The sequence below is a fragment of the Thunnus thynnus genome, chromosome 10 (genome assembly GCF_963924715.1).
Source record: "Thunnus thynnus chromosome 10, fThuThy2.1, whole genome shotgun sequence".
NCBI classification, from domain to species: Eukaryota; Metazoa; Chordata; class Actinopteri; order Scombriformes; family Scombridae; genus Thunnus; species Thunnus thynnus.
The window spans coordinates 20,244,540-20,271,338 of NC_089526.1; the positions used below are offsets into that span (position 1 = coordinate 20,244,540).

Sequence of the window (26,799 nt, forward strand, 5' to 3'; positions counted from 1 at the left end):
TTAATGGTTGCAATACATATCTGCAAATGAACAGTTTCATTCTGAAATCGGATATTATCCACTTCACCAAACTGATGGCGTGAAAGTTAAACACATTATGGGTTGTATTAAATGTAGAGGTCCTCTTAAGATATTTATGAAATAGAACCAAATTAAAAAGAACCACAACAAAATGGATCTGCAGTATTTTTTGATAACTTTTACACAAAGTAGGATATAGACAAATCATAGCCTACTTTATATCATGTGCTATTTCAGTCTAGTGTATTTTTAAAGTTGACCCCATTCATACAGCATCATAATTTAAGGTGTGAAGCTGAAAAAAGGGTCATATTGTTGTGAATTATGATTTCAGGCTCTTTTCCAGGCTGAAATGGGAGTTGTTGTAGTCTATTCATTAAATAAAATGATCAGGGTGGATTTAGGGATTTGGGGGCCCCTTTCCATCCTTTCTCTAACTAGGAATGTTGGTATTAACCATTAATAGTAAAACTGTTAATGCCGCACAGTAAAAGTCCTGTTTTCAAATTTTTTACTAAGAGTGGAAGAGAGGAATTATCAGCACAATGTACTTAAATCTACTTAATGTCTGTTCAAGGTAGAGCTTTTAATTCTAACTATTTTATATAATACTGGATAGTTTGAGGAATAATGATGCATCATATCTGAAATCTGAATCTGCAACATAACCATTAACATTTAACTGTCAGGTAAATGTAGTAGTACAATGTTTTCCTCTGAAGTAGAAGTACACAGTAGGTAAGTAATATACAGTTGCATATTTTTTAAGTGCTTTGGGGGCCTTTTGCACGTTGTTTCGGGGTACAATGAGTTAGAATAGTAACATAATTCAATAATTTTTATATCTAAGCATCATAATAAATCTATAGCTGTTTGGGGCCCTTTTACATGGGGGTCCCAGGCAGTTCCCCAGCTTGCCTAATGGTAAAGTCCGCCCCTTATAATGATGTGTGTACACACAGGAAAGGAAAAGTGAACACCTCTGCTTCTTTATCACTGTGGGAAGCTGGATAACGGTATGCTCCTCCAACCCCCCTCCTTCCCCACCCCAGATCAATGCACTGCAATGCCTGTTGGGTACTGAAGTTTTCACAACACACAGACGAGCCGTGTTTGCGACGCCCATAGAGGAGCTGCAGCTTCCACAGAGAACTACCGGTACCGAGATGCCCAGCTCGGGATGGTTTCCGGTAAGTGCGTAAAATGTTTGGACCGGGGCTCTGGAAGAGGGGGAAAGTGTGAGGTGAGGAAATGACCAGGCTGCTATTTTTAAATCGCCTGTAGCTAATTTCAAAAGGAGGAGGCGGAGGAGGGTGAGTCAGGAGAGAGGTAGGTGCTGGGGGAGCGCATGAACCGCACTGACTGAGATTGGAGGGAAGATTTCTCCTCAGACAATAAGTTGCGCTCCAACTTGGCCGATACAAACCAAGCCGATATCACGAGTGAAACTGCGCGTTTATACCGCGCTGTTGCGTGTAAACACACCGGTTTTCCTGCAAATCCAGGAGTATCACCGTACGTGTTTTTGTGCTCCCTTTCTCCCATGCTGCTGCTTCACCACCTTAAACTCCATTTTCCCACTGATGCTCTGCTCAGGCGTCCATGCACAACAAAGGATGCGTGTGATCTCCTGGATGTAGATGGTGTGTGTTGATGACTGTGTCAGTGGGACGCTCCTTAAAGGTCCGTATGTCGGTTTTTTCCATTATTACGCGTCATATTGCGGGAAAAAAACACATTTGTAGCCCTGTGAAACGTTTCTCTGCAGGAGGATCTTGTCTCCACGCTGCTTGCACCAGACTGATCCGTTTCTAACTTAAAGCACTCTGAACTTCATTTCTGAGACGCAGGATTGCAAAAGACTTAAATGAAAAAAAAAACTAAGCCCACTTCTCTAAATTAGCAATTAAAAAATTAGAGATGTTGACAAACGGATATCCGCTTTAGGGCCTGTATGCAATACCTGTATGTGGAAAAAAAAACACAATTTGGCAAAACAAATGTAAGCAACACCAATATTTCCAATTCCACCGTGCATATTCCGTTAAAACTGTGTTATTCTGTACAAAACGTTGCAAAATGCACTTATGGGCACAACTGTAATATTGAAAGGTCTGGCCGGAAGTCGCTGTGTATACTGAGGCTGACTTGACTGGTCTCCCATTCACTCATCAGCATCTTGAGTCCGCTGGCGGAGAGAGAGAAAGAGAGAGAGGCAGGTCGATGCTGAGAGCCTTCACTTGGCTCTTCTCTGCTGCTCCCGGGACTTACAGCTGTTTGATTTGATGCTTTTCACGCGATAGACCGAGTCGACCTGTCAGGTAATTTTGGACGCAAGCGGGTTAACCAATATACAATCTTCAATTAGAAATCAGCGCTACATTTACATCTAATTAGGACATGGATTGTTAGGGCAAAGATGGAAGACGTGATACACTCGCCCGTTCATCTGCACGGCGAAGATTGCCCTTGCTTCAGTCTGATATTAAAGTGTAAGTTGGGACGTGGTAGCCCAGCACAGTGTATTTTTTCGTCTGTTTATATTATATTTATTCGTGTGTATCAGCCAAGGAGAGTGATTGTTTTTCAAGGACACTACTAGATATTGGTTGCCATAGGCAACATACAGCAATTTCTTCTGATTACAGGTCAATTGTGTCAATTAAAGAGTAGACTGACACACTTCCTGTTTAAAAAGTCAACTGATGGAAGCTTTTTCTGTAAAAGAGTGTTTGCAACAGGCATTAGAAGTGTGCATGTGTTCATAATTATTGATGTATTGCCTACATCTTATTTAATTTTAATCGTATTTATTCTAAGGGGAATTTGCATTAAAGCATGTGTAACTAGTACAACTGGCTCAGGTAGACTTCTATCGTCCTCGTCTTCTTGAACCTGCATCTCCTCTCATACAGTAATGTGCATTTCCTCTGCTTTTAGTGAGGAGCTACTCACTAATTTGCTCTTCTGAGAAAATGCTGCCTCATGGCTTATGTTGTTGCTCTTCCACTTCCTACTGGAAGTCCCCTTCTTTAATGGGCCATTAAGAGGCAACCACGATGGGTAAGCTGTCAGCTGAGGCTGATTGATTCGGTTAGGCCACAGATGAGACTGATCTGAGATTCCTCTGTAGCTCTCAGCTAAATGTCTTTCCTCCACCCCCACCCTCTTTCAGAGAGCAGCCACTGGCAGGGAGCAGAGGTGGAAAGCCTGGCTTCAAGCTGGAGATACTGAATGAAAAGTGAGCATTATTGTGTACAATATGAACAGTTATCTTCAGTATAGTGATTTATGGTGGTAAGTAACACTCCTCTCCTGCAGTGCAGTCCTCACACAGGTGGAGGGACACTCAGGAAGAAAAGTTTAGCAAAGGCGAGGAGCGTTTTTGGGCTCCTTGTAAAAGTGGGCCACCAGTCCCTGTGGTGAACGATGCTTTTCTGGGGCAGGCTCGGTGATGACGCTCACCCGGCCCGGATTGGGAACAGACACCCTCGTCCATCCTTTCTTCGGAGAAGGGTGCGGAAACAGTGCGGCTCGGATACACACTGCAATAAGGACCAAGCAGAGACAGACTTCAGGTCTGCTCTCCATACAGCGGATCCACAAATTGATCATTGATACCTTTCTTTGAGCAGGCCTGTAAGTATTCTTCAGCTCAGTCTACCTGACTCAGGATCTACTGGTACTGAATCAGTTATTCACCATTTTTGTTTGTAAGAGTGTTATTCCTTTTGGAGGTTTGTTTTAGACAGAGGTCCCTTTCCTCCTCTGACTTGGCGGCTTTTGTGCCCAAAACCCGAGCCCTGGAGTGAGGAGCCAACTGCTATTTAAAGATGGCACAACCCAGCCAGCTGCTGCCGCTTCCGCTCCCATCGAAATTGAATCAGCGCAAGTAGAGTGCGCCAGTGAGGGTGTGTGCGCTCCACAGAAGATTATACAGTCGGGACTTCTAGGCACTGTGTAACGGCTACTTTCACATACCTGACTGGCGCTCCTATTCCTGGTGAGTGTGTTTGTGGGATGGAGGCTGGGACCAGGACACAGTCCGGCTGGTGTCATCCATCGCAAAGGATGTGGGCTGTTAATGTGAATTTTCAAGGCAACGTAGCTGATTGTATGAGGTTTTAGACAAGGTTATAGCAGTGATTGATGAGGTTGAGAAGTAACTTGTGACTCATTTATTTACTCATCTGTCAGAGTACTGAAGCTGTAACTGGGTGTTTATATCACTAATTGCTTGTGTGCGTCATGTCTTTTTCGATCTGTCTTCCCGTGAAGTGTCATCACTCGTCTGCTCGCACAGAGACGGCTGTCAAAAGCTTCCTTCGTGGCGGAGAAGACTGACAGAGGTCCTGCTGAGTTTGGACAGAGTCGTCGCGTTCAAATTGATGTGTTGTGTATGGCAGAGAGCAGGGAGAGGGTTAACAACTCAAGAGGGAACTAGGCCATCAACATCCCCTTTTTTTTTTTTTTTTTATGGGCACATTCTGAGACTGGCTGTGAGCGTGACAGAAACAGCAAGTGAAACAGTGCAATATTTGATCTTGGAATGTATCCGCTCCAGCCAGATCGTCTTATGTTGTAGTTGACATGCAGCGACGCATGCAAGTGTAATGCATACATAACATATGAGGCTTTGGCTGAAATGGTGGAATAATTCTTCTGTGTTTTGTATTTCTACACCCTCAATGCCTCAAATCCGCTCTTACTTTCAGGCACCAAAGATATTTTCTCTTTCCCAGGATGGAGAGAGAAACACTCCCCACTCAGCTCGATTATTTTGAGTCATCCAGCCAAGGCTGCGGCACTGGGCGGGAGTGTAAAAAATTTCATCTTCGACCACAGATACATCTGCCTCCTCTCAGTGGTGTTAGGGTTCTCCTCCAGTCTGTTTGTATGGCTCAACTACCAAAACTACAACACTTTTAAAGCCCTTTTTAAGTGGTTTTAGGCAATAGTCGAAATAGTGTTTTGAAGCCCGTTTGATGTCCTGGAGTTGTTACTCAAGCTTCTTCTTTTGATGGAGAAGTTTACCTTTGACCTTGCCAGTAAATTGGCTTGGAAGAGGAACAGAGAAGAAGGGCAAAATACATAATGCTGTTATAATAGGTAGTGCTGTTGCAGAGTTTGTATGCCTGATGCCTGTATTACAACACTGTACTTGCTTTGGTAAGATAAAGCTTTACTTCATGGTAGGACATTGATCATCTATTACATTAATAATCTTGTCAGCAGTATCTCCTCTGGCATCAGCCTGGATACCATTGCAGAGTCTAAAGGGGCTTTTTCTCTTATCTGACTGTTCAGTGAAAATGATGTTAGCCCGCTAGACAGGGCCGCTGCAATTTGGTTAGACATGCAATTCCCTGAAATGTAAGACGATATGGAGGTCCATTAGACCCACTAGAAGGAATACTGTGTAATGAAATTCATCAGTAATGTTGAGAGACGAACTGAAGGAATTTTGTGGCCTTCTTTTGGGTTGGGGTTTGGGTCATACGCACTTTTTTTTTCAGTGATGGTTATAAACATTTTTTCTCACATTATTTGGTTTTTGGTTGTTGCTTTTTTCAACTGCCCCAATGTTTCATAAGGCTTCATAGTATTGCAGCTATTTCATTGCAAAGAATGGACAATTTGTTGGCAGTGTGTGTAGCAGTGAAGTATAGTAGTGATTAATAATTTAGTCTATAAAATGTCAGAAAACAATGTAAAATGCACGTGACAGTTCCCCAGAGCCCACAGTGATGACTTCTAATTGCTTAGATAATACGTTTATAATGATGAAAAACACAGAAAAACAGCAAATCCTAACATTTTGAACATCTGGAACAGCAAACGTGTGGTATTTCTGCTTTATAAATTCACTTAAATGATTAATTATTCGTCAAACCTTTTGCCAGGTGATTTTTTTTTTTTTTGTCGATTAACTGATTAATTGACTAATGGGTTCAGCCCGACTTTCAGTCGCGATACAGATACCGATACCTGGGCTTTTGGTATCAGCTGATACCGAGTATCAATCTGATACCAGTGTTTAATTAATAAGCCGTATACCTCACTGTGGTGAAGAGACTGACATCATTCTTTTATGTGAAAGGCAAAATCAGACTTGACTTAAACATTGCTGTCCTAACTTTGTAAAACAAAATGTAACAAATAAATATATAGATATGAATTTACTGAATCGCTATTTATTCAAATAACGGTATCCAATACCAGATCGGCCCATTGTCACTGATAACTGATCCAGCAATTTGAGTCAATATCAAACCGATATCTGATATCGGTATCGGCACATCTCTACTATAAATACTTCATTCACCAGTTTTTATTGTGTTTCCGTCCTGTCTCGTATTTCAGTGCTACCCGTCATTCATGCCCGATCCTCTTTTCTCTTCAACTTGACAAGAGCAGATGCTGATATTTTCCATTCTCGACAAATAGGCACGTGCAACAGGTCCAGTAGGTGCAGGAAAGCAAACCTCACTCAGTTTCGCGGGTTTTCCTCCAGTTTAGCAGATGTCCTGGGAATGTTGCTCCTAACAGCCTCTGTCTGGTGATGCCAAGCTCTATCCCCTCTCCAAAGTGAGTCAAATCACAGTCGACTCTGTTCCCCCACCCCCTCCCCCCCGCTCTGCTGCTCTCTGCCCGTCTGCCCTGTCTTTTGACTCTATGTTCCGACTGCTTGTGACATTTAATTTAAATTCTGCATGTGAAACATATGCCTTTTTTAATCTGGGATTGATTCCAGTCGCATAAAACAGCTGTAGAAACGAAGGCCGTTGTGATGGTAAATCCTGTATTGTCATGGGTTACAATTTGAAAGCACAAAGATAGACCTTAAAACAAAAGGAGGATTCACAAAAAAATGCAGAGAAGCACAAATACTGTAGGCTGCCTCCCACAAAGCTTAGCTGGGTGTGCATTATCAGCTATAATTGTACAGTCCTGGGATCAGTAGGATAATATTTGTCAAAGGAGACCACATCTTTTCTGGTGTATCAATGGCTTAGCTGCCTTTTTAATATCACATTAGCGTCCTTTCCCATGAATTTATTTTCTATTTCTCAAATTAATAAACGCTCTCTGTCAGGCGTTTGCTTTGGCAGCCTAGTTAGTGACTAAAATAATTCAAAGAAAAATATTTTTATTACACATAAATCACCCACTTCAGGTACGTAAAAGGATTAGTCTGCAGTGATGAAGTGATGTACTTGGCCAACACAAGTGTTTAATTAAATTTTTCAAGTATTTTGATGAGTGTTTTGACTTGTTATACCTGAATCGTTTGAACAATGCCCAGTTGGAACTGAAAGTCTGTGCGTCTGCCAGGAAACCACTCTCCCACAAGACTTTAACGCTACCAGCAGCATGACATTACAGATACAGGTTCCTCACACTTCAGTCATCCATGTTTGAGGATCAGTGTAGCACCGTCGTCTTTTTTTTTTTAGTAGACAGGAGTAGAAGAGTGCGTGGTGTAGTCCATCTTCCGCTTTTACACACTGAGCTTTTATGCTTTGACTCCTTTGTTGTTTACCCTGCTTCTCTCTATGTCCTACTGCAGAGTCATTCAAATACATACAGGTTTGTTACTCTGTCTTTTCACCCACACATCTTTTTTGGTCTGCCCTATGTTGAAAAAAATACAGTTACAGCACAAGTTAGCAACTCTAAACTTGTTGGTTCCTGAGGTTTCATATTGTCTTTCTGACTGTGACACTTACTGTATACACAGTGCTACAGGTTCAGGTAGTGTGTGACTCTTGACTGGACTAAAAATGTATCTGGTGTTGGCCCTTAAGCACAACAAATCTGTGTCTTTTGTAAATGGCAGCTATGTGCTACATGATAGGCAGGGATTCATTGCATCTTCTACATGAAGCTACTAAATGGTGACATCTTGATGCTGTAGACTTTCAGACCTTTTTACACTTTGCATTTTATTTTATCCACATGAGTTGCATATCACACTTTATGCAAGGTGTAAATGGGGTCTTACTCCCCAGGACTGGCGTGCACCAGCTGTTCGTAAAACCACCACTAAGTTTGTGCATACATTTCTTCCTAAATTCTTATTGACAACATGCTAGTTTGGCTAAACTTAAGAAAGGTCTTATCTAGTAAACACTGAGTAGCTTAATGTGTAAATTGGTTTCTAGGAAACATCTGTAGCACTGTCCAATGAGAAGCAACCAACTATGTAAATAGGAAGTCACTGTAGCATCACCAGCCGTAACTTTCAAAATTTACAGTTTTAGGGGCCAAAAGATAAAATAGACGTATTTTATGATTTTGTATTATTTCTATCTGCATACCTGGAGAAATATGTGTGTTTTAGAATTAGTAGTATTCACACAGTTTATAGTGAGAGAGAAATATCAGATTATGCTAAGCTAACCATTGTTATTTTGTAATTTAGGCTAATATTATTGGCATAAAATTTTGTTAATTTAGGTTTAGTGTGTTTTTCCCAAGAAATTTAAAGTGTCAGGTCAGATATGTTGACCATACTCCATATTACCTCTTTTACTCTTCAGTCTAACTCTAAATGGGTCAGATATTAGCAAGCTAACGTTACAGAAACAGTTCCACCTGGCAGTTAGAAGGTGTAAATATTTCATTTATTTAACAACTAAACTCTACGTAATAACTGGTGCGGTGCAACCAGTTTAATTTAGTGATGTGTAAATCTCCATGAATCAAAGTCTTACATTATAACTAGGCTACGTTTGAACAGCTGGTGCAATCGACTCCAGGTCCAGACACTCTGGTGTGAATATGTTGGTCTCTGCAGTAGATACCTTTTTATATTTTTGGGACTCCATGGATCCCCTGTTCACTCCCTCTGAGCCATACTTTCTGTTCATGACTAACTATGATGTAATCTGCTTTGCTTTTCTTTATCAGAGGGGGTAAGATGGGTGGAGCTGCCATCTTCAGCATGCTGGAGACCTGAGAAAAATACTGCTGTACTGCTGCTGAGGACCTCTACCACCCCCACCCCACCAATGACTTTCTACTGTGTATGTTATCACCTTTTTATATTTACACATATTCACGATTAATGAGGCAAAGGTCATTTCTAAGGAGTACAATGTCACACACATCCTAAAATTATAAAAGTGTTATGTATTAAAATTAAAAGAGAGCCTAATTACCAGAAAATAAAGGCTGAATCAGACTATTAACTGTCCAATAAAAGAAAAGCATTTCAGCTGCAATATTATATGTATAGTAGATGGTAAAAATATTTCATGCATCCAAAACAATGGTATCACATTTTAAAAACTAACTAATTGTTAAAATAATAAAAACGTATCTATAAATAATGATTAATATGTGTTTCATTCAGAGAACTGACATATGGTTTTACTTTTTAATTTGGCTTAAAAGCTGTGAAGAATTATTGGGTTATCTTTATCTTTCCCTTTATCAATTAGAGTTAGATGCTTCAGATACTTTTATACTCGAAAGATTCATTTGGGCGTTAAAGGAATTAAAATGAAAACATTTCAGATTAAATATCTCATAAATCCTACACCACAGTGTTGGAGAATCACTTGCAACAAAGTTTGAAAACAAACTGAGTTACTACTTTTACGACACTTGATTTAACTGAAAGTGTCTCGGTTCAGCTCTTAAACTGGTGTTGATGCTCAAAATGTTGTTTTTCAGGAACCGTTGATTGGTGTGCCTCAAACTCTGTAATGGAAAATCGTGGTGAGTACCAAATCGCTCGTTGTGGTTTGTTAAGTGCAGTGTTAATGCTGTGGAGAGAGCTGTAGATCCACTGTGTTTATGAGGCCTGTCTAGTCTCTGGACGTTTTATGAGCCACTCAGGAATACAGCCATAGATCTCCTCAACCTCACAGCCTGATTGAGGATCAGTTTGTCCTCCCAAATCTTGGCCTTTCAGGGGTTTTCTCTGGTGTACATAAGTCTACAGTGGTACAGTGTGTTGCAGAGGAGACAATTCGCTTAATATCAGTTGCATCATTGTTTTTGTTACGTTCTGTCTTTTAAAGTTAGACTTAAAGAATATGAGTTGCTGTGTATTTAGATTAGCTGTGTTTGTCCCCCAGTGGTAACCGCTTTCACACACTCACGGCGACTCCGACCCTTCCTTCTCTTGTAAAACGATCTGCTGCACAGGAAAAGGAAGTGCTCGCCTTGATGATGTGCAACCTACTGCTGATTTTTGTTTCACCCTCCCTCACCTGCTGCTGTTCACTTACCCGGTTCCCTTTTGTAAAAACTTAACATAACAAAAGCAGTTGAAGTTGTTCTGATGTACCTACGCTAATCCTTCCCCTAATGACAATCACTTCCTGTGGCAATTTCACAATAAACTCCACGCATAATTGGTTTAATTTGAGGAGTTTTACTGTAAAAAGACATCTACAGGTTTGTTGTAAAAGTGTTGGATTTGCATTAGAGGAAAAAATCAGCTTGGCATAGACTGGAAATGGGGACAAAAAGCAAGCTAACACATCTCATTTGTTTAATTCATGCAGAAACCGAAGTGTAACAACAACGATTTTTGTTTTTTCAAGGGTTATGTTTTAGATTATTTCTTGGCTGGCTGCAGTGACTCCCTTGTGAATTATGTTCTCTTTGCTTTTCGGGCAATCAAAAAAACCCTCTGTTTATATAAGCAGTTAAAACCCTGCCTTTATATAAAAATATGAAGCATATATTTAGACATTTGAAAAAAAAATGTATCATGAATGAGGCACCGTCCATATGGCACATTCCATACCACATGTTCGACTGTGTATGTGCTGTGCGCGTATGTGCGTACCTGCCTCAGTCTGCCTGCTTGCTGAAGTGGCCTGGCCCAGTCTGTTATCCAGGTCAGGCCAACAGGTTCTGGGCTCATGCGGATTGGCTCGGCTCTCTCTGGAAGCCGGCCCGGTGTGGAGGCTGTATGTGGGGCACAGGGAGAGAAAAGGAACGCTGTCGAACACACTAGCTCTCCATCTTTAGAAACAGCCGAGATGCAGCCAAACGCTCAGAAAACTCGGATCTATCCAGGCATAATGACACAGCTCAATGGTCTGGATTCCTCAGAGGCGCAGTCGGACAAGGTTTTCTGAAGACACTCAAACCTCAAAAGGAATCAAAGCACTAATTCAGGGGGTCCAGTCCACACTCCTTCTTTTCTCCTAGTTTAGAGAATGTGGTCTCTCTCTTTCTTTCTCGCTCTGCCTCTCTATATTCATGTCCCAAACAGGGCAACTCTCCTTGGCAAACATGTTTTAAAGTCATGCTAATGCCTCTGAGACTTTTAAAACTGTGATAGGAGACTTGGAGATGTGCATAAAATGGTGTCTGGAGGCATTAAGAGAGGTGATCAGCATGATAAACACCCTCTGCTAGTTCTGAACAGCAATAGTAGTAGCATAACGTTTGGGGGCATACTGTATATAGAACTGACAGCTTATGTCTGATTAACACATCTTCCTATTTGTCAGGTCGACTCACGATGCTTCATTCCTCCTTTTTAACAAGTTCACTGACATCACACACAATAGCAGCTGTAATAGCAGCTTGAATCCATGTCTGTTGTTCATGTTCAAATGTTGATATTGAGCGGCAACCCAGACACACTTGACCTTTACACAGCTCCCACAAAAAGTCACTGATTGAGGGCACTGATTGAAATCACTCCAGTGTCTTATCCCTTCATCCTTCACATCCAAACTAATGGTTTTTGCTTGTCAATTAAGGTGTATTACTAATGAAACAGCTCATATACATACTATCGGTCTCTCTTTCTGCTGTTCTCATTGTCATCTCGGCTCTAGGAAGGAAAATAAATACTGACATGGGTGTGCTGGACCGCAGAACTTGGAACACATTTTATGTCCACAAAACAAATATCTCCCTAAGTCTAGCTTTTTTCTTAAGGGGGGTTAAATCTTTTTATTTTCCATGATCACAATGTTAAGAATCATGTAAGTCCTTTGTTCTCTCGAGACACGTTGCACCACATACAATACATTACATACATTATTGGAAGCATGCCTCACGCCACAAACCGCAGCACAAAATTGAAAACATAACTCATCTTTCTCCCAGGAATGGTAGGCATCTTTTGAGTGAATGCTGACCTGTGCTATGAGCCAAGGAGGGAGGGTCAGTGAGCAAGAGGGAGAGAGAGGGAGTCCAGCTCCTGGAGAGGAGGGAAGGTCTTAAGGAGATTGAAAGAGGGAGGGCCGGGGGAAGGACTGAACTGAAAGGCATAGAGGAAGGGTAGACAAGAGAAATGCAGAGAGGAAGAAAAGACCTGAGACAGAGGAGACCAGGGGACTTTGTCAAAGAGGGGCGAAGGCAGGTGCAGCTGCTTGTCTGTCCAGTTTAGTGTGCACATTTCTGGGTGCAGGACAGGTAGAGGCCCCTCAGGGGCTGGATCATGGGACAGAGTCTTCGTGTGGAGACCCCAGCGCAGGACCCACAAAAACACAACAATGGCGGTGAGTTTCTGGACTCACTCACACACTCTTTGTGTAATGTACAAAGTTCTGTAGTTCGCCACTGTAACACATATAGCGTGACATTAGTTTGTAGTTTTTCCAATTAAATTAAAACAAAGAGCTGCTCTCTCTCTCTCTCTCTCTCTCTCTCTCTGCTCCCCCTTCACTTTCACCACCATAAGGAATGTTAAATCACTGGGGTCACGTGGAAGAATCTCAGCTGTGTTTTTACACACTCACGCATCTGTTGCGCACTTACTTTCACATGTTACAGTGTATAGAACTTATATTTGCTCAGTTAAAGTAGATATTGAAAATACATTTTTAAAAAGGGATTATTTGAAATATGAATTGTAGCTGACTGGAGGAGACTTGATATAATTTTGGATCCATTCCAATATTTTCCCCTTTGATTATTGCAGTTTTTCATATCACATAGTGTAAACATACTTCATACTTCAAATGCAAGTACTGAATTTGTAGGATTAAACAGTTAGTAGTATTTATACCGACGCTATTGACGATTTTAGAGCACACAAGATTCCACAAGAAGCAGTCGCACTGATTATAACCTCTTTGCGCTGTCAAAAAAGTAGATTAAATTTCATAATCTGCCCTGGCAAGGGTTAGGGGTTATTATGAGATTTGAGGTATTTCCCAACCGTTGCGCCCAGTGGCAGCAGGTTTCTTATGTAAGTGATCAGGATGGCTTGGCCAGCAGATTGGCTAAAAGCCGGGGTCCTTTAAAACAACAATCTCCTTTAACCACACGCTCACCTGACCAAAGCTGCCATGACTCATTGAATCATGAGGTTAGAGGAAAATCAGTCCTCACTGGTAGATGTTTGAGAGTGGTAGGAGTGGCTTCAGGATAGGGGTACGTCACACACACACACACACACACACACACACACACACACGAACACAGAGTCACACACCCACATGTTTCCTGACTGGTATGCCTTATCTTGGCAGAGCTCCTGATTACTGGATGGCTGCTAGTATTCTGGTTCTGGTCTTCTTCTGAATGGAGATGTGTTTTATATCAGAGGCAATTTTGAATGTTATAACGGTCAGAATGTTAATTAGTTTCACTGGATTGTACCTTGCAGCACTGCGTTTCCATCTGAGCCGTACAGTGGACTGTGTTATTGAGTGTGAGGGGAAGAGGTTGTCTTTGTTCTCAGTCACAGAATCAGGGTGGAGTGCCGTTTCCTCCCTGTGTTTCCAGGCTGCCCCCCTCCCACCCCACCCCATAACGCCTGTACTTTTTCTCTCTTTGTAGCTCTTTTTTTACCCTTTACTCCCATTCCCAGTCCCACAGTCACACACAGCTGTAGTGCCTACACACACCGGACCTCTTCTCACTACAGCTGAAACAATGACATGTTGGAGATTTTTCTGTGTATATGTGAAGAATAATTTTGAGTGGATCCACAGTTCTCTTCAATGTGATTACTGAGTTGGACGTACTTTTCTTTTTTGTCACATTTTTGGATTTTTTTCTTTGTGTCGGAGGATTAACACATTATAATCAGGCAACACTGGCTAACGTACAAGTCTTCTAAGGATTTGGTCAGTCATCTATTTCAAACGGATGCCTGCTGCATTGGCTGAGTCCTTTTGCAATCGTCATCTCTGCAGTGCTTTGGAGTGTGCAGGCCTGGCACCGCCAGCCCTTATCCTGCTTCACTGGCTTCAGCTGAGCCACTGTGTCAGAGGCTCCTCTGACAGAGCAGTCTGCTGTGTGAGAACCTCAGTTCTGGATCACAGGGAAGCTGCCTTAAGCAATGTTTAATCTGGATGTTATGGCAACTGGTCTTAATCCTCAGATTTCTACCTCGCCAATATAAGCTGGATTTCCATGGTGCGGACATGTCCCTTGAACCCGGACCCTCTGTGCTGTAGTTTCTGACAGCTTTCTGCCTCTAGCTGTTGTGGCATTTTCTTTATCAGTAGTTCGACTGTTGGGATACATACAGCACAGTTGAATCTGGGGTTGCCGGATGCTCCCTGCCTCTCCATGGCATGCTGTTTCAAGTCCCGCCACCATGGAAGCTGGACACTTAACACCCCTCTTCCAGGTAGAATCATGTTTTTAAAAGGCTTTACAGGATATTTTTTTAAATTGGAAGTAGTGCACAAATTGATTTCAGAGGTTTTACAAGACAGTCAGTCTTCTAATGACAATGTAAGCACTCAGTTCAAATTTTACCCCGCCAGCAACATTTGTGTGGCCATGTGGAATAGCGGTTAAAGAGTCTGTCCTTCAGCTGCAGAAATGGGTTTGAATCCTGTGTCAGCAACCATCCACCGCGCTAAAATGTCCCTTAGCAAGATACTGAATCCCTGCCAGCTCCAGGGGTGCTGGTCTGTACCTAACCCTGGCTTCCCTGCTATGAGTTTCAAACAAAGAGTCAATTTCCTCCAAGGAATGATATTATTGTTGTTGTTATGCTCCTGCGTTCTTTATTAGTCTGCTAAGTAAGCCAGATCAGTATTGTGAGAGCGTATTGTTATGGGAATCAGACTGCGAGGCATCATTGTCGCCAAGACATCCTGTGTGTGCATGGGCCTGGATGTTTTAAATCGGACCCTATTCTCTCTCCACTGGTAAATATTATGTCTGCTGAATACAGCAGCTGCAGCATTGAGAGAGCCAGTGTTTGAAACTCTCTCCGAGCTCAGCGCCCTGTCAGTTGGCCTGTCAATCACAAAACCCAGAATATATAACCATGACTGCAGAATGCCATTTAATAGAGTACTTCAAGCCTTAATGGCATCTCACAGATAAGTGTTCTTTAAAAGGTTTTACTTCTTGATTGTTAGCTGTACGTATGTATCATGACTGACAGTTTTGGGGGTTTTTTTTCTGCTGCTATTTGACCTCATCCATGTGTGTGCCTCTCTTTTCTATAGAGGCAGTGAGGGCTAAAAGGCTGATAAGGCACTAGTCTCCATCCAGCCAAGGAATGTGAGCACTTGACAGTGAGAAATCCTGGCTGAACGCCAGCGTCAGACCTCTCCTGTTAACTGTGGATATGTGGAGGAGTCAATGAGCTCTCAGCATCACCCTGCCAAAGCACACTCAGTCCCCGCGAAGTAACAGCTAAAGATAATAACAGCCGTAATGAGCAGGGCCCTCTTTCCAAAGGCAGCAGATGAGCTCAGTTAGAAGAAGGCTCCACTATCAGAATATTGTGACCGCTGATGGATCTAAACTCTTTGTGCTCCCGTGTCTTGTTTTCAGCCGCACAAATCTTGTAAATGCTGTTTCATTTCTATTATAAATGACTGCTTTTTATTTTAGATGATGAAGCTGAGCAGCACCACAGCACAATGGCGGGAGAGGGCGGCAGCACGGGGGACAGCACCCCTCCCCCAAAACGCAAGGGCAAGTTCTCTACCCTTGGCAAGATCTTCAAGCCGTGGAAGTGGCGGAAGAAGAAAAGCAGCGACAAGTTCAATCAAACTTCAGAAGGTTTGTGCTGTGAACTCATTGTGTTTGTAGCGTGAGTCCACCCCCCCACCCCCCTCCCTCCTCCTTTTTCACCGGTCGTATCAGTTACATTCAGCTTTCATCGAAATTCCTCAATGCGTGCCCAAATGTAACAGGCCCCTTTGGCTCCGCAGTCCACCTAAAGCAAAGACAATAAGCGGCTAACATAATATCCTGTCGATGGAGGATCTCTAAACTTGCATCTTTTGAATTGTGGAGCATGAGGTCATGCACTTCTTCACAGAGATCTTGAGAAGGAAAACTTAAGAAAGCTTATATTTTTGTGTTGACGGCAGAGCTGGAGAGAAAGATGTCGACGCGGCGTACACGGCAGGAGCTTATAGAGCAGGGAGTGCTGAAGGAGGTCCCGGACAACGGTAAGAGTGTTTTTGTGATTCATCTGATCTCTCTGCACAGCGGTGTCCGTATCTGACAGTAGCGGCCCTGAGGCTATCACACCCACACAGACAGTACAGTGAAGTCATCACTACATCATGGCAGGAACACTGTCATCTCATCCAGCAGGTGTCTGAGACAGGTTTTTTTATTTATTTTTTTTTAAAAAAGGCAAATTTACTTTCACCTTGCTGTTTTTCAAAGTAATGTAATGTCTGTTTAAAATGGCATGCCACTCTCTAGAGCTGAGGAAAAGTGGAACGAATTGTGCCCTGCAGCGAAATAGCTTTGAGAGGGGTGTGTGTGAAAGCGCTATGCTGGCCCCGCTGTTGCAGAAGCCCATTTATTAAACCTACAGCTGCTCCTTCATCACACCAACAAACACACATTCTGTCTACAGGGTGTGGATTAAGGGCACGTTCCTTTTTTTTTTTTTTTTTTACTGTCACGTAAAATGGCTGCAACTCATGATTATTGTCAGTATCAATTAATCTGTTGATTGATGATTTTTTTCTGTTAGTTTGTCAGTTTATGCCTATCACAATATCAAAGAGGCCAAGGTGACGGCTTCGAATCGCTTTATCTGTCAGACTAACAGTTTATTATCACAATGTTTGTCATTTACTATGATACAAACTAGAGAAAAGCAGCGAATCCTTACATTTAGGAAGCAAGAACCATTATTTGTCAGTTTTGCTTGATAAATGACCTAAAAAAAATTTCTGTTGAACAACTAATGGATGAATGGACTTCACTGACTAATGGATTCATTGAAATCACATTAATATTCTACAACATCAAGCCATTCTGAACAATTTTGATTGAGTAGACATGTAGTATCTAATTTTCTTCTGGTGCACTCGCTGACTCTTGATGACTCAGAATAATGTTCTCAATTTTATGTGTGTTTACTGAGGATTCATGATCTTTTGTCTAACTTTGACAGACGCAGATGCAGAGACACAAAACCTGAAGCAGCCCTACGTAAAGAATGGCCACACTCTGCCTGTTAGCGCTGGGGTTGGAGGAGGAGGAGGAGGAGTGGTCAGTAGTGGAAGGAGCCCTTGCAACCAGGGCAAACTCCCCTTAGAGTCGGACTTTAGGATGAACCCGGCCTGGCTTACCCAGCCAGACGACCGTAGGGGCCGATCTCCCTCTGACGGAGACCGCCGAGGTGCTCTGGGCTCCAGGGGCACCGGACTACACGAAGACGTGCGGAGAGGAGGGGGAGGGATGGGGCCACGTGCGCATGTGGAGGGAGAGTGGAAGCCTAACATGGTCTGGCACGGCCAGATTCACAGCCAGATGGACGAGGGCAGACGCGGGGGCCGGCTTCACCCTGAGGACGGGCAGAGGAAGCCTGGGCTGCAGAAGGCCCCGTCTGAGGACGGCAGGAGTCGTCGGCCTGCGGAAGCGGACTGGAAGCCGACGCTACCTCGACATGCATCTGCCGAAGAAGGTAGAGCCTGCAGAGGTGAGTCACTTCCAGTTTGTGTATTTTTTTTTTCCCCCTCCTGCCTTCCACCATTTTTTCCACTCATTTTGAAAAAGGCGAAATAACACCATACCTGCTGTCGCTGCAAGAAAGCCAAAGATATGTTCTACACCTTGACCTCCTTCATGCATGTTTAAGGATGGTAGCGTATTTTCCTGCCCTCCCTCTTGCTGTCACTTCCCTGCTTATGTGCGGTCCTCCCAGATATAGACAGGCCCCTGTCGGCTCCCAGGAGCCCTGCTCCAGCTACGCTTCTTATTCAGGAACATGAGGGAATAGCTTGTCCTCTCTTCTCCTCTCCTAATTAATGTGGCACAATCACTATACCCATTATTGCCCTTTTAACGCTAACGCTGTCAGCTCAGTGATAATTGGTGAAGAGACACAGCTAATTGATTTTACTTGAAACATTACACTCAGAAAAATAATGGTGTTTGGTGCCGTTTTTAGATCTCATTTGTCCAGTTATCACTTATCTGACACATAGACCACCTACATTTTCTCCTGCTCCTTTACCTGTGTACAAAAGTATGTCAGTGAGATGAGAGGTAACCTAGATGATCCGCATGTTAGAAAAAGAGAATTTAAAAGAATAGAGATGATAATGCATGGTACTGAATAGAAAGAAAATATTAGGAGTAACAACTGGAAACAATAAACAGAGAAAAGGCAGAATAACGAAAATTCTGTCTGTCAGCTATCGACAGATTTACAGGTCAACAGATATTTTCTCTCACTTTTGTTCATGTGTCCCTGCTTCAGCTCTTTTCTCCAGCTCACCTTGTATTTTCCTTTTTTTTTTCTCTCCGATGCTGCTTTTCTCTCCTCTCCCACTCTCTTTCTATCTTTATCAGATCTCCTGCTTTCTGTCCTCCTTTTTTTTCTCTCTCTCTCTTTCCTCTTTGTTCTTCATGCACACTTCCTCCTTTCTTCTGGTTTATTTCCTTTTTGCTTGTATGACATCACAGTGATAAAGGCTTGTCTGTAAATAAATAACCCTGAACTTCAGAGCTGCGGCTTTGAGGAATGGCGTGGGAGCAGCAGCAGCAGCAGTGGCGTTGGGGCTGCTCGGGGGTGCTATGGGGGTGGGCGGAGGGAGGTGGGTTTTTGGTGGTAATTGCAGCCGCCTACTCTGTTTATCTTCACAGCTGATCCCTAGATAATGCAATTCTCAAACAAGTGCTATCACAGAGAGCGCTTCGAGTGGTGAAGCAGCAGAAAATGGCACGCTGCTGAATCCCTGAACTGAAACATTCATAGCCATGTAGGAGAGGTATTTTAAAATGAGCTTCAATAATGAAGAAATAGAAGTTGACTTCATAAATGCCTGTCATGTAGAACGTTGTGTGTGCACCACAGCTGGACACTGATACAAAAATAAAAATTTTTGGTCAAATCAAAAATCAGGTGATCTACGTAATCTAAGTTGAATGCAGTACTGTAGTGAAGTTATTTGGGTGGAGTAGTCAGGTGCCCAAATGATCATTGACACATGTTTTTCTCTCTGTAATCATTCCTCCTGTTCACACTGATCATTAAGAGATCCTTTCATAATGCACATTCAATGTAAGTGATGGGGGGGGGGGGGTTGTGAAATCCACAGCCCTCCTTTCATACAAAAATGTATTTGAAAGTTTTTTTTGAAGAAGTTACTAGTCTTTTTAGTGCCAAATTCCCTTTTTTGTTACGATCCTTCCACTGTAGCTGAACAGTAAAAATGCTGTCAAATGTCTGTCGAGACACAAAGAGGAAATATTTTACTAAAAAGACTGTAACTGTGGAAGATATCCACTTTATTTGACTAACTCAGACATCTGAAGCTTCTTATTAGCTGCAGATAAAGCGAGGACTGTGGATTTTGTCGCCCATCACTTACATTGTAAGCACATTTGAAAGGGATCTCCAGTGTGAAAAGGAAGAATGATTACAGCGAGAAAACCTGTTTCAGTGTTCGTATGGGCGCCTGACTGTTGTTTTAAGACAGACTTGAAAAATCGTTCACCTATCCTCTCAACTTTTATTATGTAACATCTTCCCATACTGCTTTATTTTCAGAGTCAGACAGCCATTTTGTCCCTGACCTAGAAGCCCTGCGGGATACCCTGCGAGAACCTCTGCCTCCTAAACAGTCTGTCATGCCTCCAAAATGGCTGATGAGCTCCACCCCTGAACCTGTCAACGAGGGTCCGCCTCGCACCCCATCCAACCACCCCACCACCCAGTACTCATCTCCCTCGGCCGCGGCGTCTAAACCTGTTCGGTCCATCTCCTCAGCGGGCGCGTCCACGCAGCAGTCCTCATCTGCAGTCCCGACCTCCACCTCTCAGGCCACCAAGCAGCCCCCTCTGCCCCCGCCCAAGCCGGTGAACAGGGGCAACGCCGCCATGCTGGGTAAGCTGTGCATAGTCATGGTTGCTTCTGTTAACAGGCGGTGGAGGGCATCGACACGATCTCGTGCAGCCTGCATCAAGTCACAAATATGCACTATGAACACTCAGATGTCTGCTCAGTTAGCATGTAGTTTTCCCACTAGCGAATACAATATGTACATTTATGAGTCAGTGCACAACTAATGGCAAAGAGAAGTCTTCACACACAACTCGCACCAGCATCCTGGTAATGATGTTATCTGAACAGCTTGAGCAGCTTTTCCCAAGCTAATTACTTATTACGCCTGGACTATTTTAGCAGCAACTTTTCTCCGGCATTTTACACTCGGAAGATAACGGGGACTCTTGTGGCTGTGAGCCGCTTGCTTGCACAGTGGTTGTCGTTAACTGTGGGTTTGTCTCATGTGGGATCTCGCCTTAATTCCCAGTCAGGCAAGGCTGTCTACTTTGATTCTTTTTTGTCTTATCAACAGATCTGATGATTGTGGTACCTTACAAATGTGTGCATTTCTTGTCATGCTGTCTGTGTCTGCAGTGATTGAAATATGCAGTTTTTTTTCTCAGTTATGATAAGGTGTGAGGTGAATTTGTTGTCACTTGAAGCTATGTTGGTTATAGCTAGTGGCTGCTAGAAATAGAATTCTATTCAGCTCACTTGGAAACTAAGAAATTACCAACATTTTCTGCTTCACAAAATTTAGACTTATCAAGAGTAGGCCAGCCAGAAACCTAATTATAGAATAAACACAAGAATAAACAAACTGTTGATACTGTTGACAGTTTACTGCAGTCAAAGTCACTAAACATTAACATTTTAAGAAGGGTAACCATTAGTAATCAAGACATTTTTTAAAAAGAGTGACAGAATAACAAACATCCGTCCCTCATAACGCACTCACATATACAGCACAGCCATGTACCTGCATTCACTAAAACACTAGCTGAAGGCCTCCGTCTCCTCCCTGTTAGTCTCCGCCCTGCAGGGGGGAGAGAACGCACAGCTTCCTCTCTACTGGTCCTGCTGGAAGCGAGAGTGCGACTATGATGTCTACCTGTCCCTGCCTGTCTACCTGTGCCGGCGGGCCGGAGGCCTGCGCTCAGGTAAAAAGATGCCCTCTGGGTGTCTCTGTGGCCAGGGTACCCGTGTCTGGAATGCCACCCCCACTCCCCTCCCTCCTCCCCTTTCAGAGTCTGCGTTCTTCATCGTGCCACGTCCTTTCTAGCTACCAACACATTTTCTCCCCAATGCCTTTAACTTGTTGATGGGCCTTGATTGCTTCTCTTTGAATGTGGTATATAAGAGCTGCATGCACATAGCGAGCTGATAATCAGTGTGCCGGGTGCTTTTGTGTATATGAGAGATGACTTCTGTGCAAGTGGAGCCGTTAACTCAGTACTCTCTCCTTTGGCATGTGAATGAGGAGGAGCCTTCAGCAGGTTTCATCTGTGGCCTGCAATGCATCAAGTGGATTTTATAGTGCTAATCTACTCAGCTTCTGCTCAACTGGGATGGATGGGTGGAGATGAATGGAGGGATGTATGGAGTGGAGAAAGGGTTCTAACATTGACTTAATTTAGAGAGGAAGATTTTATCCAGCTCAGTCTCCTGCATGTTTCAAGTCTGGCAGCACTGATCTCTTCTGCCTCAGTAGCACGGCTATGGCTTTTAACACCGATGTGGCTTTGAAGCTATTCTACACATTATTACGAATCATATAGCAAAATATGCATGGAAATTATCAGAAGTGAGAGTTTTGCACTTAAAAGATTTCGATTGCAAGGTTCAGAGTCTGGCTGCTTAAAGCATGCAGGCTGTATGTATCTTCTTCGTCTCTGTGACCTGGGGCACATGTGGCACACTGGCAAAGCGTGTGCATTCATGTTGACACAGTCATGTGACCTGACTGGCTGTATGTATGCATTCACGCTCAGTCAGACATGTAATCCCAGTATTTATATCTGTATATGTGTATTCTGTCATGTCGGGTACATCATACATGTAGAGTTGATGCATGTGCGCTCATGTCACAGCGGCAAACTAGATATAGATGTAAAGCGGTGACACTCGCTGGCTTCTTACTTACAGGTCTAAGCTACTTGTTTTGCTTCATGATCAGATGTTATTAACTGTGTTTCCATTTGCAGGAGACCTCAACCAAGCCACGGGGGGTGCCAGCCTTGTTCCAGCCAAGCCTTCTCCACCGATGCCTCCGAAGAGGACCACCCCCGTCACCAAACGCAACACAGAGGACTCGTCTGCTTCGAGCCATCCCATCAACCCTTCACCGCTTTCTCTGGAGGACCAGAGCAGCCTGTCCGTGTCCTTTCAGCTGCCTCCCCCTCCTCCCTCCCCACCCTTGCCAACACACATACCGCCTTCTCCGCCCCGCCAACACATACACACCCACCACCTTCACCATCAGCACTCCTACCCTCACCCGCTCCCCCAACCTATCCCCATGCTGTTCGATCCCCCAAGCCCCACCGAGTCCCCGCAGCGCCCAGCTCCTGTCCCGCTCCATATCATGATCCAACGAGCTCTGTCCAGTCCCGGCCCGGCTCAGCCACACCCAGACGGGTCACAGCGTGCGCACACTCTGCTTTTTGAAACCCCTCCGGAGTACCAAGGAGATCGAGGTCGCCCTCTGCCCGTCAGCATCCAACCACTAAAACTGTGAGTTCCTCCGTACATGAAGCACTTTGGTAAAACAGTCATTCCAAGATGAGCAAAATCCACAAAACAAGGTCACATGAGAAAGAGGAGAGCTGCAGAAATATTTTAAAGCTTTCTGCAGTATGAAAAGACATGAAATCTAATAATATCTTGAGCAGAGTCTTTGTACATTTTGCCAGAATTGCTCACTTTGAACAGGATCTCAAAGGGAGCTGGAGCAAATCTCCCCTTGATCATCGTGATACAGTCGGGTATAGCTAAAAGTGTACAGGTGGGATATGGATCCTGATTAGAATATAAAGTAGGCAATGTTAACATTTGGAAGCATAGTTTTGTTAATTTGGTTAAATATATATGAAACGTCCAGTCTGTTTTTTCAGCGACGATTTTTTTTTCTTCCCCTTTAGATCTGAGGACGACTACTCAGAAGAGGAGGAGGAGGAGGATGACGAGGAAGAGGAGGAGTACGACGGGGAGATCCCCCAGCCAGAACTTGAGCCGCGGAGTCGCAGGTGCTTGGTCGGCGACGCCGGTGTTTGCGTCATCCCGGGGGGAAACAGCAGTGAGGAAGAGGAAGAGGAGGAGGAAGAAGATGAGGAGGGAGAGCATGACATGCATGGGGAGGACAGCGACTCAGACGGTCCTGTGCTGTATAAAGATGAAGACTCTGACGAGGATGAGGAGGATGAGCCCCCACCTAGTAAGCATCAACGTTTTAAGATTTTCTTCTAAAGCCCTACAGAACGTTTTCTCTCCTTCACACCTGACCACATCTCTCTGCTTGGCTTTCATCCAGGTGCTCTGGCCAGCAGGGTCAAGAGGAAGGACACCCTGGCTCTGAAGCTGAGCAACCGTCCCTATGCCCCAGACCGGGACAGGTTTACCCAGGAGAGGAGCACCAGAGATGACCAGCCTCCAGGACAGACCGGCCTCACCTGGCAGAGCAGGGAGCAGTGGGAGGCCATCCGCACACAGATCGGCACAGCGCTCACAAGGTAAAGACTGACATCATCACACTTACTGTATGTGCATATTCCATTGGTGTCCTTTAAACTGACAAGAGTGAATGTGCATTTCCTGATGAAATCAGGAGATCAGTTCTTAGATCTTTGTCCTACTTATTGCCTGAATGACAAAGGGATGAAACTGTGTAAAAATAGTGCTACTCTTTTTTTTCTTTTTTTCCCATAAGACGACTTAGCCAGAGACCCACTGCTGAGGAGCTGGAGCAAAGAAACATCCTTCAGCGTTAGTATCAACTCTTTTCTTTCTTATTTCCTTTCTTATCCATCACTGGATCTAATAATGCTGCAACTGAAAGACAGGGATTGTGCTTTGGATCTCTGTCAACTGCTCCGTCATATTTGAGCTAATTTGTATTTCTGGACTTTAACAAAAAATCACAGCGTAATTCAAGCTAATGCTTTTGTCTATGAATTACTCTTGTTTCTGTCAATAAAGCCTCATTTTAATATTCCTAAGACAGGTCTTCACAGTGTGTAAAAAGTATGATTTATTCTCGCAACAATAGCAAGAATATAGATTTAAAAAGACAGTTTGAAACATGGATTATGTATTACAGATGTCTAATTTTGGAAACTGCTTTTACTCTGCCTTCACTGCACATCAAAGCAGACTTTAATGCAGCATCTAAATAAAGCTCTGTCGTTTTTTTTTTCTTTCCTGTCTTGCTTCAGCCAAAAATCAGGCTGACAGACAAGCTGAGGTCAGAGAGATCAAGCGGCGGCTGACCAGAAAGGTGAGGGCAAGACATCCGCTACTGACATCCAAGTATCAAATCATGTATTTGCTGAATATTAAACTGAAATGAAACATCTCTGTTTATCGTAGCTGAGTCAAAGACCCACAGTTGCAGAACTACAGGCAAGAAAAATCCTGCGATTCCACGAGTACGTGGAAGTCACAGATGCACAAGACTATGATCGCAGGGCAGACAAGCCGTGGACCAAGCTGACTCCTGCTGACAAGGTGCTCACTCAGCGTGTCATCTGCATCAAGCACTTTACAAACTTCACATAATATTAGCATCAAGCGTGATGAAGCACATGGTTCCTTTTTAAATTTGCATTCAACTGACAGGCTCTTTGTTGTGTTTCCTCCAGGCAGCCATCCGGAAGGAGCTCAACGATTATAAGAGCACTGAAATGGAGGTTCATGAAGAGAGCAGAATCTACACGAGGTATACCATCATCAGCTGATATATGTGACAGAGTTTGTGTGCCTGATCACACCTCATGAGATCTCTCCTGTTTCTTTTCAGGTTTCATCGGCCTTAGCGTCCCCCTCTTCTTTTAATGAAGCACTTAACATCTCCGTGGCAAGAAGCTGCTCCCTATGCAGACAGATCGTCCTTTCACGTTTCCAGAATGTACTGTACAATTTATCAGGGAAAGCCTGGAATTGACTCAAAAACAAAGAACGCTTCTCGCTTCCCTTCCATCGCCCTCTCACTACATTGCTTTCACTAAACTTGAGGTGGTGATGGGTGAGCACCAGATGCAGTATTTCTCCCAGACAACAGGGGGAACCACGTGCCAATGAAGTGGAGAAGTTTGCAGAGGACCTACAGTTAACAGGGCTGACTCTCACTCTGCTGTAATGTGGTACCCCTCAGGGATTCGGAACTAGTTAAAACCTTTAATGCGGCCTCATTCTGTGTTGCCTTTTTTTCCTTCTTTACTGTACAAGCTAATTCATCTTGTTAATGTGATAACATACAATAATAATAGTAATAATAATGATGATGACTTACAATACTCCACACAGTAATAATAGATAATAGAGACAAATGGAAAAAGTGAGAGCGGGCTGGAGGATGAAGACTGGGATACTCTGTTATAGGACTGGACATCTCTGGGATATTGTGTGTTTTATATTAATTGTGTACAGATTGCTATTGTGATACCTTAGAATGAAACCTGGAGAGATCTAATTACAAAATATTCTGTAATGCACAAGATATTTTATATTGTAATTTTGATCACATGAGTAGTGACAGCTTTTATTTGAGCCTTTTTTATTATTATTTGGCTTGCCTGTATTTATGGTTGTGATGTGAGGTGGCCATTTAAGCGTGAATCTATATATAGGAAAAAAGTGCAGGTCAAGGAGGCCGTTGGTGATTTTAAATGTGCCAACAAACCCATTGCCTAAAGGACTATATAGGATACTGGTTTTCATATCACTGATTTCTGCAATCCACTGCATGAGCCAACACAGATTCCAGTGCCACTGGATCTGGATAATCTCTCTTCATTTATACTTTTTTTTATGAGTTTTTGTACTTCCCTTTAATCAAACATGCAATGCATTTCTGTAGCCATTTTGAATAAGGTCATGCTAGTAATGTCTATACTAAGAGTTAAATGTAAGTTGCTGTGAGTGTAGATCAGGGATTTATCAAAAAAAAAATCAGAAAACGGTCAACAGGGAGTCATTTTGGCTGGAACTTTTTTGAAACTGCAGAAATGTTTTATCTTGTATTGTCGTCTGGCCAGTAGCTTACAGGGTTCTCTATGCTGTGTACAGGTTGATATAGGTTTAACTGATGCTTGTGTATATCTTGTCTTCCTTTCATTTGAAAAGAAATTTTAAATATAAAAGTATTATAGGTTGCTATTTTTTTAAGCACAGAATATTAGTTTATGATTAAATGCTACAAGAATGGGAATATGAAAGTGTACCTTTTCTGTAAAACTAAGTTCATTTTTAATTGAATGTGGAATTGTATGGACTGACAGTTATTTTCTTTTTATTTGTAAATAGTCACACCTGGATCTAATTAAAAATCTTACAATTCCTTGAACCTTCTGTGCAATGGT

General features: G+C 43.1%; 1 protein-coding gene across 8 annotated transcripts; it reads left to right on the forward strand.

Moving 5' to 3' along the window:
- The first annotated feature begins 1,153 nt into the window (after window positions 1–1,153).
- On the forward strand, window positions 1,154–26,783 carry phactr4b (phosphatase and actin regulator 4b). Of its 8 annotated transcripts, none has more exons than XM_067601982.1 (16): window positions 1,154–1,211; window positions 8,935–9,050; window positions 9,703–9,747; window positions 15,814–15,984; window positions 16,299–16,379; window positions 17,345–17,872; window positions 19,949–20,284; window positions 21,253–21,384; window positions 22,429–22,957; window positions 23,365–23,657; window positions 23,754–23,952; window positions 24,150–24,205; window positions 24,655–24,716; window positions 24,809–24,946; window positions 25,081–25,157; window positions 25,239–26,783. In XM_067601982.1, the coding sequence occupies exons 3-16, from the start codon at window positions 9,735–9,737 to the stop codon at window positions 25,252–25,254; spliced, it is 2,631 nt and encodes an 876-aa protein (XP_067458083.1). In that variant the 5' UTR covers window positions 1,154–1,211; window positions 8,935–9,050; window positions 9,703–9,734; the 3' UTR covers window positions 25,255–26,783. The 8 variants fall into 8 exon arrangements, with proteins under 8 accessions (XP_067458083.1, XP_067458079.1, XP_067458080.1 ...); XM_067601978.1 differs by having other exon boundaries at window positions 1,191–1,264; XM_067601979.1 differs by lacking the exon at window positions 1,154–1,211 and adding an exon at window positions 1,271–1,350.
- Window positions 26,784–26,799: the final 16 nt, after the last annotated feature.